Genomic DNA, 12859 nt, shown 5'->3' on the forward strand with positions numbered 1-12859 from the left:
TTTTAAATTTGTTCAGCTCCTACCTGACCAGCACAAGAATGATTTTAGTCAGTTCCCCACACAGGTACCATTTTAGAAGCCAGCATTGTTACTAATGAATGTATGTTACCAACGTGCAGTTTCCATCCCCTCTGTAAATCTTGCTCTTCCCATAATGGAAACACATTATGCTAGCCTTCCTTCCCCTTCTCTTAAGCTGAAAGCTAGCATGGTAATTGGTTCCTGGACAAAATGAATTGCAAATCCAGGCAAAAATACTATTTTTTTCATATTCTGATAATTATATTGATGTAGATCTAGAAATGCCCATTGTAGAAGCAGACCATCATCCTAAAATCAGTCAGTGGCTGTAGCACATCAGCCTTTACACAAAATGAGGTGGTTCTTGCAGGTGACTTCAAACAGGCTGTTCCAGGATAGGGATCGTCTATCACTGCAGGTCATCCCCCTGCATGTAAAATTGTATTCCTAATTGTGAGAGTAAGAGTGTAGTTTTATGAGGAGAAATATCTGGAAAGTAATTCCACTATGCTAGGTATGGGATAATGGTTATTTCCTATAGATAATGAAAATGGGACAAAGAAATTGAGCCAAGTCATGCAAGAGAGCTAGGAGGACCCCAGTGAAGTTCAAAAAAACCCAGTATGAAGCAGAGATGAGGCAACACGAAATTCCCTATTACCATTTCTTACAGCTGTTCCTCTGCAGCTGCTGCCAGCTTACATTTCTGTATGCCTTCAGAATCACCCTTGTTTGAGCTCCCCATAATTTCCACACCCTTTCTTCAGGTGTGTGCTGGGATACATGCCTTTTTTGCACTGCTCAGCTCCATCCTTCCCACGGCAAGTTGATGCTAAAAATAAAATGTGAAACCATAGTGTTTTCTCAACTTTACCTTCAGTAAGATAAAAATCCCACATTTTTATGTATTTAAACTTTGTGATAGGAATGCACTCTTCCTCATATTTTGAGGAAGTAAAAGCCACGGCAAAGCCTTTTCCCCTACCTCCTTTCCATATGCCACCACTGAGCGATGAAAAACTTGCACCTGCTGTTTTCTCTTGCTTACACAAACTCGATTGCTAGTGGCAGTCTGGGGGCGCACTGTGGGCTTCCCCGTGCAGTTTTTCCTGGTGCCTTTTTTCCTGCCTCATTGTCCATGCTGTTCTTCGTCAGGGACAAGGGAAACATCCCCCTCACGCGTGGGTAGTTGTGTACCTGGGGGCAGAGCGTCAGAAGGATAGAGGCAGGCTCTGCTCGGTGGTGCCAAGCAGCAGGTGAAAAAGCGAGGGGCAGAAGCCGATGCACAGGAAATTCCACTTAAATACGAGGTAAAAAACTACTGCGTGAATGACTGCAGACTGGAACCTGATGCCCACAGAGGTTGTGGGGTCTCCCTCACTGAAGAAAGTCAGGAACTGTCTGGATGCAATCCTGTGCCATGTGCTTTGGGACGACACTGCCTGAGCGGGAAGGTTGGATCAGATGACTCACCGTGGTCTCTTTCAACCTGAGTCATTCTGTGAAACGCCGCGGGAGGAGGGGAGGTGGCGGCGGAGTCACCCGCGGCGGGATCCCGTCACAAACCTCCGCTCGTGTCCCCTATAGCCGTCCCGCAGGCAGACATTTCCCCCGCCACGTCCCTTGGCGGTCGCGGCAGATGCCAGGAGCGCTTTTCCCGCGCAGCTGGCCCGGCCCGGCCCCTCCCGCTTCCCTCGGAGCGGGGGCGGTGCGCGTGCGCGGGAGCGGCCGGGCCGTCGGTCCGGCGCCGCTTGTGTGACGCGCCCGCGCGGGCTGGTGACGCGCGCGCGGCCCGGGGCGGCCGCCGTGTGGTTGGTCGGCAGAGCAGGGGGGTGCGGCGGCGGCGGCTCGGGCCGCGGGCGGGCGGGCGGGCGGACAGCGCGCGGGGCGCCGCCGCCGGGCGGGAGAGCGGAGCTGGGAGCGGCGGGCGCAGGGATCGGGAGGGAACGCGGGGAAAGGGGAGACGCGCGAGAGGGAGAGACGCGCGAGAGCGCGCGCGCGCGCGCGGGTAGGGGCGGGGCGGAGGCCGCGGAGGAGCCCCCCGCGCGCGCACCAGAGGCCGCGCGCAGCGCGTGGCGGGCGGGAGCGGCGCGGGGGGAGCGAGGCCCGGCCGGGCGCGTCCCCGCGGGGACGGTGACAGCGACAGCGCTGCCGGGCCGCGGCGGAGCACAGCGGCCGCACCTGGGGGAGGAGGACGAGGCCGCCGGCGGCGGCGGGCCGGATCGCATCATGGCCTCGGGTGGCAGCGGCGGCGGCGGCGGCAAGATCCGGACCCGACGGCACCACCTGGGAGCCGCGAAGCCGCCCTACGCGAGGGGCAAGCAGCAGGTGAGGTCGCGGGTCAGCCCCGTGAACCCCTTCCCTTCCCACCCCGCTTCTCCCCCGGCGCTCCCGTGCGCGGCGGCAGGAGGCGCCCCGGAGGCCCGACCCGGCAGAGCCGCCTCTTTCCTCCGCCACCCTCCCCCCCGCTCTCCACGCAGCCCCACGTGCGCGGCTTTGGGCCGGGGTTTCCCGGTGGAGCGGCCCGTGGGGAGAGAGGAGGGAAGCGTTTCCCGCCGGGACCATGGGCATTGTGGGATTTCCGGGCGCTCACCCCGCTCCGGCGCCGCCGGGCTGGGGGGGATTCTCGCCTCCCCTTTGTCTTCTGCCTGTCCCCCGCTAGGCAGGAGCAAAGGCGGGAGGAGGAGGAGGCGGCTGGGCAGGGGTAGGTGCGCATTCCCGCTCCTCGCGGTTGGATGCTCGTTTTGTCTCTGGGCTGCCCGGTTAAAGCATAATTTAATTGATCTTAACTGGGTTATCAAGTTAGAGTTAGTCTTCAGATTTCAGTGCATCGTTTCTAATATTTGCTTTTCTTGACAAATTCCAGGTTGCAAATGAGGCTGTGAGGGTGCTGGGTAGTTGGTCATCTTCCATTGTGATTTCTTTAAATTTTTTTTTTTTTTTTTTTTAATAGGATGCTGTCTACAGAACCCTTAGGTTTTTTTAGTGTCTTGCCTGTCCCTAAACGTGGTGGTGCAGTGCAAGCACAATGTAATTCATAAGGCATTTGTTCTTCTTTGTGTTGTGGGACAGAATAGATGGATAACAGAAAAAAAGCAGTTTGTAAATTGTGTTACAAAGATCCTATGCCATTTAGAATGGCTGCGGGGAGTAGAAGCAAAGATCCTTGCTAACTCCTGTTTGTCAGAGAATTTCAAGATGCCTGGAGATGGTGCTCTGGAAATGCCTTTCACGTGTATTTGTGAACCTGAAATTGACTGTAAAACCAAGCGTTTACGTTATTAAATCGGTAATATAAGCCAGGAGATTAAATATTATATGCAAAATTGAGGGCATGTTACGCATAAATTGTTGCTCAATTAGTTCTTATTATTTGGGAAGTACTATTCTTAATCCTTTGTATTACACACTGATCAGCAGTGTTGTCCTTGTAAAGCGGGCAGGGTGACTCTTCATCCGAAGAATCATTGCACTTGCTGAGCAAATGTTGAAAGCTCTTATGTGAACAACAGAGTAATGTTGAAATTTCAATATGCTGCACGTGGTGATACTGTGTAGATAACTAATAAAACAGATGAATTTAAAATAATTAGGTGAGATGATTTTCTGATTATTCTATTGTCTATTACTTCTGCGTGTTTTCTAGTAGGTTTATTTAAACAATGGGGCAAAGCAAACATGTGCCTAGGGGGATATCTGTGAGATACAGCCCAGAGCATGGATGCTGCAAGTTGAATACATCAATCAAATTAACAAGTAATATATTGGGGAAGAAATGGTAAATAGTCAAACAGATAGGTGTCAGATGTGCATTTGTCGTAAGTTACAGCTTTTTAACCCTATGTAGCTTGCTAACCTGCGTTACATAAAAAGATGAGCTCTGGGTAGATACCTGACTTGAACTGGAATTAATTGATAATCTTATTTTCAATAAAACATCCACTCTGCAGAAAGTATTCTGTGGTTTGGTGTTGTCTCTCAGTAATGAGTTTGAGAAGACATAGAAGTGCTCAGTGCAGACTGGACATGATCTCCTGCTCCCCATACTTATCAATAAGGAAGCTCATAGAAGTACTATATTAGAACTGTTCTAAGTGCTTGAGGTCAAGACTTCAGTCTCTTATCACCAAGCTCTGAAGGTGCCTAAGCACTGAATGCCATATTGCTAATACCTTTACAGTTCTTAGGATATCTGATTCTTTTCCACTTGTATGAAAGATGAGTAGTAGCATGATGCCAGGCTTACAACAGGCCTGTTGTGTGTTTTTCTTAAGTTGTTATGCTTTCTTGATGTTGTTGTTTTGCCACAGTCTCCCAGGGAGCTTGGTCATGTGTGAATTCTCCAGTGGTCCCTAGCATGCTGCAGTCAGTCTTCCATTAAGTGCAGCAATGGCTTTAGAAGAGGAGATGATGCTGCTTTTCAAAGATGATTAGCTAAAGCATTTGTTCAAAATGTGGTAGACCCTGTTTCAGATTTTTTTTTTTTTTTTTTTTTTTTTTGCTTAGAGGCATCGTCCTACATCTTCCATCCACTTTCTGGGCAAATATCCCAGTTGCCAAGCTGTATGCTGTCTTTGAGTTCTTCTGACTGAAACTGTGTTATTATCCAGAAAAAGAATGTGTGATTCATTGAGCCAGGAAGAGGATGTATAAGTTGTTACCTTCCAAGTGTGGAGACGTACAGCCTGTGATCCATGATTTCAGAAGTTACGTGTTTTATATATTCTTGGAATAAACATGGAAAGTGCAGAATTTCCTGCCCTTTTCTCCTCAGGTGCCTGATAGAGCCATATTGCATTATATTTGCATATGTTTTTTTTTTAACTGTGGAGTCTTTTTTTAAACCAATCTCAGATAGGAGAGATGAACAGATGCTGCTTGGAGGATCTGACTTGCAGCTTTTATTTTCTCTTGGAAGATGGAGCTATGAGTAGATTTCCCCCACTAGTGAAGGAACTCAACCACAGTATTTTCCTTTCTGGGCTACCATCCTGCCTTATAAAAAGTGCACTGTCAGCAGTTGTATTATTAAACCAAGAGACAAAATGTAGTAGCACAATGAGGTAAGGACAGTATCCACTAACCATGAAGATTTGAGGTGGGGGAATCACAGAACAAAAAGAGCCTTTTTGTATCTCTTTGGTGGGTGTTCCTGGAGTAGAATTGTGGAGTTCTTCCCGTTGACTGTGCTTTCCTCGGGGTAGAGTGTTGACAGCTCCACACTGACTGCATTGACTTTAGGTTATGCTGTGCTCAGCACACTGTTTACTTGGCCATCCCATGCTGAAATATCCTGCCTCCTGCACTTTTTAAGGAGCTTAGGCACTTGGGTTAAAATTACAGCTTCTTTTGAGAGCTAAGCACATGCCAAGTGAGGGAGCTGTTGTGTTCAGCATCTGGGTTTCATCTTCCAGATGTGGCCCCAGTGTTTCTAAGTGCTGGTTTGTCCTGGTCATTTGGATAGACTGATGATGGGAATTACCGATGCGGATGTGTTAAATGGGAGGGATGTTTGCATTGCTGACTTATCAAGCTCCTTCTAGAAGAGTATTTGTATGTTCCTACTGTTAATTTTATGTTTAGTTTTGCGCTTTTTTTGTGTATGCTCATGCTGTTTTAACTTGGATCAGTGCCATTTCTCACCCAGGTAACAGATTTCAGAGATTTTAAGTGTGACTGAAAGGAGAAGAGAATAAAATAAGTTGTCTTGGTAATTTTTTCAGAATTAAGCATTCAAATGAAGGAGTCAGATAACTTTGATTCTCCTGCACTTTTATTTAAACTCATACAGGCAGATTTAAGCATGAGGAAAAAACAGATACCTGAAAAGTGTTTATAACCTTCCCATAAACATCTATATTCATGTTAAGCTTTAGGTTAGAGCTATTTGATATTAGAGATAATGTCTGTAGATTAAAACTTCTGCTGAGGAGTGACGTTTTCCTTTTTTCCTACATGTGTATATGCCAGTGCACATTTATAATGTAGATATCCAAATCCAACGATGTTTTCCTTGATGAAACCAGGGTAAGTCTGTGCATATATTGTAGTTGGTCTTGTGCTGATGTAGTTAGGATGTAACCTGACAAAGGGGACCAGAAGGTCACTGGAAGCCACTTTCACAGGCCTGAGTCGTGAAAGCCCCTCTGGATTTGTTTGTTTCACCAAGTAACTTTATGTGTCAGGTAAGGTTCTTCCCAGAGGGACTGGCTACAGGACTGGGAACTGAAAAGTGTATGCAGCTGTGTCTAAAGCATTGCATTGTCACCTGCTGCTGTCTTGAAGGTAGGCCTTGCTTGGCAGTGACTGCAGGCAGTGGGCAGGAGGGGTTTTACAAACCACAAGGTTTATTGTGTCAGGAAATGTTGAAACTTAAGCATGATGCTTAAGAATTCCGAGAGTATCATATTGAGCAATGTAGCCTAGGTAATGTTTCATAGGCCTTAAACAGGAAAATACTAATTAAGAAAATATTTATTAAGAATGTCCATGTGGACCTACACAGATGCAATTGTATTAACTCCAGTCAACAGGATTGCACTTTGAAGCACACTTTAATGTGGTTGTATTTGGATGCAGTTCTGCTTGATTTGGTTTAGTAGTAAACTAGCAGTAAGCATTGAGCTAAAACAAATAGATGAGAAGAAATGTTTAATATGTATTTAAAGATTTGTTTTAAAATATGGGCTAATAGTCAACATCAGAAGTTTTGTCTTTGTCCCAGCAATATGATACTGGCAAAACAGGTGTTTAAATTTGGCACTTGGCTTTCTACTACTACTGTAAACAAAAATGTATCCTAATTGGGAAGAACTTATAAAATTGAAATATTGACAGTTTTCTCTCATTTAGACTAGCAGTACTGTACACTTGTACAAATTGTAGATGATGATTGCTATAGCATTTCATTGATATTCTAGGGTTTGTTGTTACAGTCTTGGAGGCTTGAAATGTTGAAGACAAACAGTATTAGTGGGTGGTATCTTAGAAGAAGAAAAAAGCAGATGAAATAATTGACTGTGTTAGCTGCGACACTGTAAATTGTCTTTGGTTGCTGGCAGCACATCACTTCCTCTGAGTTATTTATTCCTCCATTAAGTAATTAGAACCAGTTCTTGCTCTCCTGCCATGGACAAACTGAGCTGCTGCTGATTCTAACAACTTGGCAGGACAGTTCAGAATCTCTTGTGTGCCCAAAAATGTTTGAGCAAAAGTATTCCAGGTTGGTGCAGGTGGTGGGCTGCCATAGCATCATGTAATGAACTCATAATACACTGGGATGACTGGATCAGTGGACGTGCGGCAAATGGTGGATGTTTACCTGGACTGTCTGATCGTGCTTTCTCTCAGGCCAGTTCTGGTGCACTGAGCCAGTTTAACTCATTGGCCCAGCAGAGAAACACGTACTTTTTGTCAGATTAATGAGTTCAGCTAGTATGGAGAGTAGTCTGCTATGTGCCAGGGCTGGCATGAGCTGTGGGGAGTGCAGGGCAAGAAAATTACTTTTTTGGTGTTTGGAGTTGGTTAGATTTATCTGCTCTATCTCAGTGAACTTCACTGTTACGAGCAAGTTTTCTTTTTGAAGACTTACTGATTCATATGTTCTAATAACTTTAACTTTGAAATTTGAAGCAAAGAAGTCTCTGAGAGGCAAGAATTTGATGCTTTTCAGAGGTGTCTGTACAGTGAAGTGGAAATCAGCTATTTTATCTAGTTGTGTATTTTGCATCTCTGACAAATTCCTGTAAGTGTATGAGTGTTATATAATTTTAATACAATTTTTTTCATACTTAAGCCTCCTGGACTGAAATCAGCTCAGTTACAAAACGGATGTTTTTTGAGTAATGTGTCACTACTGAGTGTTCCTGACAGTACTTTCCTCACCCTATGATGTGTGAAAGACCCTTACAAGCTGGAGCAACTGTCTTATTCTGTAAATATTTTTGGCCAAGAAATATATTTTTGGCCAGCTATTGCGTGCTTTTAAGTTTGGAATTCAAACTGTGACCACAAACTAGTGATTTTTCTTTGTTTATATAAATCCTTTGAAGAAATGGTATTTTAAAGTAGTAAATTTTGACACCTGTTTGTTAAATGAAATTCTGTCTACATATCTTTTGCTTAGTGTTGCAGCCAGTTTGGGTTTATGAAGGCAGATCCTGCTTAACCAATCTGATCTCCTGGTAGATGCGGGAAAGGCTTTGGATGTTGGATGTCATCTACTTAGAATTTAGTAAAGCCTTTGATACCATTTCCCATGGCGTTCTCCTGGCTTCCCATGGTGTGAATGGGTGTGATCTTTGCTGAGTAAAAAACTGTGTGGGTGGCCAGGCCCGGAGTGTGGTGGTGAATGGGGTTGCATCCAGCTGGTGACCAGTCACAAATGGTGATCACCAGGGCTCAATATTGGGGCCAATCCTTTTTAACATCTTCATCAATGACCAGGACAAAGGGATTGATTGTACCCTAAGCCAGTTTGCAGATGACACCAAGCTGGGCAGGAGTGTTGATCAACTGAAGGACAGGAATGTTCTAGACAGGGATCCGGGAAGGCTGGGTAGATGGGCTGAGCCCAGTTGTATGAGGTTGAGTAAGATAAAGTGCTCAGCCCTGAATTTAGGTCACAGCAACCCTCTGTAGTGCCACTGGCTGGGGTAAGGGTGGCTGGAAAGCTGCATGGTGAAAAGGACCTGGTGGTGCTGGACAGCAGTGGCTGAGCAGCAGCCATCTGTGCCTAGGTGACCAGCAGGACCAGGGCAGTGATTGTCCCCCTGTACTCAGCACTAGTGAGGCCACACCTGCAGCCCCCTGTTCAGATTTGGACCACTCTCTACAAGGAAGACACTGAGGGGCTAGAGCAGGTCCAGAGAAGGGCAGTTGGAGCTGGCACTTGAAAACATGGTTTAATGGTGGACATAATGGTAGTGCTGAAATTAACAGTTTGACTTGATGATCTTAAAGATGTTTTCCAAACTTAATGATTCTATGACCTTATGAGAAGAGGGATTTGGACCTTCCAAGGAAGGATTTGAGTCTTCAACACAGGGCTTTGGGCCCTGGAAATGGGCTTTTGGAGATGAATAGGAGGGTTTGAACCCTGAGGTTGGATTTTCTTTGGTTTTGTGCCCTCAAATGATGCTTCAATACCTTGAGATGAGTCTCTGCTCGCTATAAATGGGTTTTTGGAGGCTTTGAGTGAGCCCATTAGATAAAAGGCTGAATCCTAAATAGGAGGCTTTGGAAGCTAGGGTGTAGGCCTGGAGATGTACCTTTGTACTCTATAAAGAGTTTGAATTCTACAAATGAGACTTTGGGCGTTCCAAATCAGACTTGGAGCCTTCAAAATAATGCTTGTGGCCCTTCAGATGAGTCTTGGGACCTAAGGAGCAGGGCTTGAAACTCAGTAATGAGTGTTCATGCCCAAACAAGGATGGTTTGGACTCTTGGGTAACAGTTGGACACAATGATCTAAGAGGTCTTTTCCAGCCTTAATAGTTCAGCGATTCCATGATGTCAAGCCAATATGCCTTGGAGTAGCTGTTACAGTAGTTACTGTTGCTATGATGTTTGTATACATAGACTTAGATAGACCTAGCAGAGCTGCAGACGCTTGAGATGATGCACAGATTTTGAAAAACTGTTGTAAATTCATAAGCTACTGGGTCTTTCTGGTGGATTTTCATTTTGTTAAGCTTTCCTGCTGATATTTTTTGGGATGAGTGTATTTGAGGTGATAGCAGTTGATACTGACAGCAGCTCAAACCTCTGAAATCAGTCAGTTAAGGATTAAAACATGTTCACTGAATAAAACACACAGTAGTCACACAGTTGGGATTGCCCCTCTGAGTCTTCTGCCCTTCCATGGTATTAAGTTTGGTACCTGTGTGGCCTGTAGAAATGAGAAGTTATGAACATTAGACTGCATGCCAGCGCCACTTCCTCTGCTCCCATTCTGACACTGGGAACTGGAACAGTTTTTGTGCAGTAGCATGTTAAGAGTAGTTGTACTGAATGAAGGTGTTCTGAAAGAGGCTGGTTCATATGTGTGGCATGAGAAGATCAGGATATGAGCAGTTTGCTGGAGAATAAGCCTGCTAGAGTTGTCTTTTGCTGTGGTTTTTTGTATTTCATATCTGAAGATCTCATTGTTGGCATCAATGAGATGTGTACTATCCTTGTCAGCCTTCTAGAAGGATTAATGATTCCTCTCTAAGGAGATGGGATGGACAAAGTGGAGAGCTGGTGACACGGAAGTGGTAGAGGGGGAGTGTTCTACTGCTGACAGGGTTGGCTTGTTCGCATGTGCAGAGAGAGGGAAAGAGTGTTCAAATGCATGTGCTGAAGTTGAAGAATAAGAAAACTGCAAGGTTAGGGTAAGATTAAAATGCCAGCTTGCATGAGATTTTGCTGAATTGTTCTGGCAGGAATAAGCAGTATGCGTGTTCAAATGTGTAGGTCAGTGGTACCTTAACTGCCTGAATTGATTGAGAATCCAGCCACAGAGCTTTATTGATTGGCTTTTATCTCTGATGGGCAGATAAGAGATGATGGAAGGAATTTTTTTTTTTTTTTGGTGTGTTATCTGTGTGTATTTGAATACACATACCTGGGGAATGTGGAATACTTTTAGGGGGAAGGTGTTTTTTTAATGGGATCTGTTTTTGATGATAGTTCATTCATAATGCCTGCATAGTTCTTTCACAGTGCCTTTAATATATTTTGCTGACAGAAAATTTAGGTGCCTTTAGATGTATTTTGCTTTCTCTTGCTTTGTCACTAAGCCAGCATTATTTTGGAGTATAAAACTATGCTCCTTGTCTGTCACTGTGCCTAAGCCAGATGGAGCAGGCCATTAGTACTTGGTGCAGTACAGCTCTGCTGAGTTCAGCTCATGAGTAGGTTTGGGATGTTACCCTGTGTTACCCAGCTTGGAATGCTGATTATGTGGAGAATGGCAAGGCTGCCATTTGCACGAAAGGGTCAAACCAGTCTGGTGTCAGATCTGGATGCTATAACATCATCTTAGTTAATTACTGGTCTAGCTACATTCTCCAGTTGCTCATTAGGATTACTAATGATTGGGTGTTTACTCTTCTGGATGCCTATGGCTTCTTCCATCTTGAGTCTCACGTAGCTTTCAGTCCTGGGAGGATTTCCTCAGTGAGAGAATCATACTGGCTCCTCTTTCATGGCCAGCAATGTTTTACTATTTAATGGAGATATTCTCTAGCAGTACTGAATATAGCAATGCCTAGCTTTTTGGAAAGAGCGATTGCCTTGGATGCAGTTTGTGTCCTGTCATTTGCTTATTTCGGCAGATTTTGACTCCTCTGAGTTCCTGATAGCTTTTATATGTAGCACCAAAATATTCACTCCCCTAAAGAGGGGTAGTGAAAGGTGATAAGTAAAGGTGAAAATGAGGGGCTGGGAACGGAGTACAGACTGCCTCTTTGCTGGTGCCGGATGCTGAACTGCTTGTGAGCTGTGGTTTTGCACAGTTTTTGATGTTGGAAAGCTGAGGCTTAGTAATTTTGTAGAATAGCAGCAACCCCCTAAGCATGGCATATTAGAGAGCATCTTAGTGTGGTAATTGTGATAAATGTGTTTATCATGTGGTATTCTATCTAGTTTAAGCTGTCCCAGGCTAGTTATTTTGTCTTTGTGCAAGTAAAAGATTTAATTACAGATTGTTATGAAAAATGTCAAATTGTAAATTAAGATTACTTTCTTTCTGTGAAAAGACTTTTGTTTTCTACCTTCTTTTTCTCCTCTTTGCCAGCCCCACTTCTAGCTCCAGATTCAAGGGTGTCCTGTAAGTTGGTGTTTGTGTTACTGTGTATGAAATATGTGAATGACAGATACGGGCTTTTCTTCCATGTGTGGTGAATTTTTAAAGAAAGTTGAATACAACAGGGTTCTTGTTTCAGAGTTGTTTACTAGACTAACTACTACATGTTCAAAGAATATTCTCAATTTTCTACACATGAATAATAATTTCTAGAAATTTTTGTTGCCTAAACCCAGAAAAAGAACAAAGTACCTTGATGCATGTGTTAGTAACTGGCAATGAAGTTCAACAAAAGTCTTTTTTTACGCTCCTGTTGCTTTTCAGTTTCCAAAGTGTTGAAATTGTTGAAGGTAGCTTCGGCACTTTCTTCAGTTTGTGGAGATTAGCAGCTGGTTCTGTGGCTGCAGCCAGTGTTAGAGGGGGAGGTCCATGTTGCAAGAACTCTGCTGCACAGGGTTGAGATTTGACAAAGAAGGCATGTCGTAATTTTGAGGATATAATGGGGAACCAGTGACTGCCTAAAACAAAATGTTAAATAAATACTTCTTACTAAAATGTAAGCATTACAAATAATTGCTGAATGTCAAAATGGAAATGGCTTTTATGTATTCAGTAACTGCAAATATTAAGGTTTGCAGATACAAAATTTTAACATACCATGAAATGAAATTTTATCAAATTGAATCTATTCAAGAATCCTGTGGTGAGGAGTCTGTTGTTCAACTGTAGCTGTTTCTTCCAAGATTCTTTCAGGATCCCTTCAGTATTCAGAGCATAATAGTGGGGTTTTTGGTGCACATTGTTCCTGCAGTTTAGCATTAGAAAAAGAAATATTTAAGTTCACTGATTTTAGTAGCTATTACTACTCATCACTATTGCTGTAGATAATTGCTAGGCTTCTGGGTTTTAAGATTTTTCAAGTGAAGGTGTTAGAAGGAAAAGTCCTTAAAACAAAGTGCATACATCAGGACTTATTTAGAAATTTAATTTCTTGATGACCATGTGACTTGACAAGCCTTTGGTGAACTTCAGCTGTAGTTTCAGAATGTG

General features: G+C 44.2%; 1 protein-coding gene across 1 annotated transcript in view; it reads left to right on the forward strand.

Moving 5' to 3' along the window:
- The first annotated feature begins 1959 nt into the window (after positions 1 to 1959).
- The window catches only part of NUP153 (nucleoporin 153), a 38568-nt gene continuing 27668 nt past the window's right edge, over positions 1960 to 12859 (forward strand). Inside the window, exon 1 of the mRNA XM_030265508.4 lies at positions 1960 to 2349. Within this exon, the coding sequence (XP_030121368.4) occupies positions 2251 to 2349 (99 nt within the window). The 5' untranslated portion in view covers positions 1960 to 2250. The remainder of the gene's footprint in view (positions 2350 to 12859) is intronic.

The sequence above is a fragment of the Taeniopygia guttata genome, chromosome 2 (assembly GCF_048771995.1).
Source record: "Taeniopygia guttata chromosome 2, bTaeGut7.mat, whole genome shotgun sequence".
In the NCBI taxonomy this organism is placed as follows: domain Eukaryota; kingdom Metazoa; phylum Chordata; class Aves; order Passeriformes; family Estrildidae; genus Taeniopygia; species Taeniopygia guttata.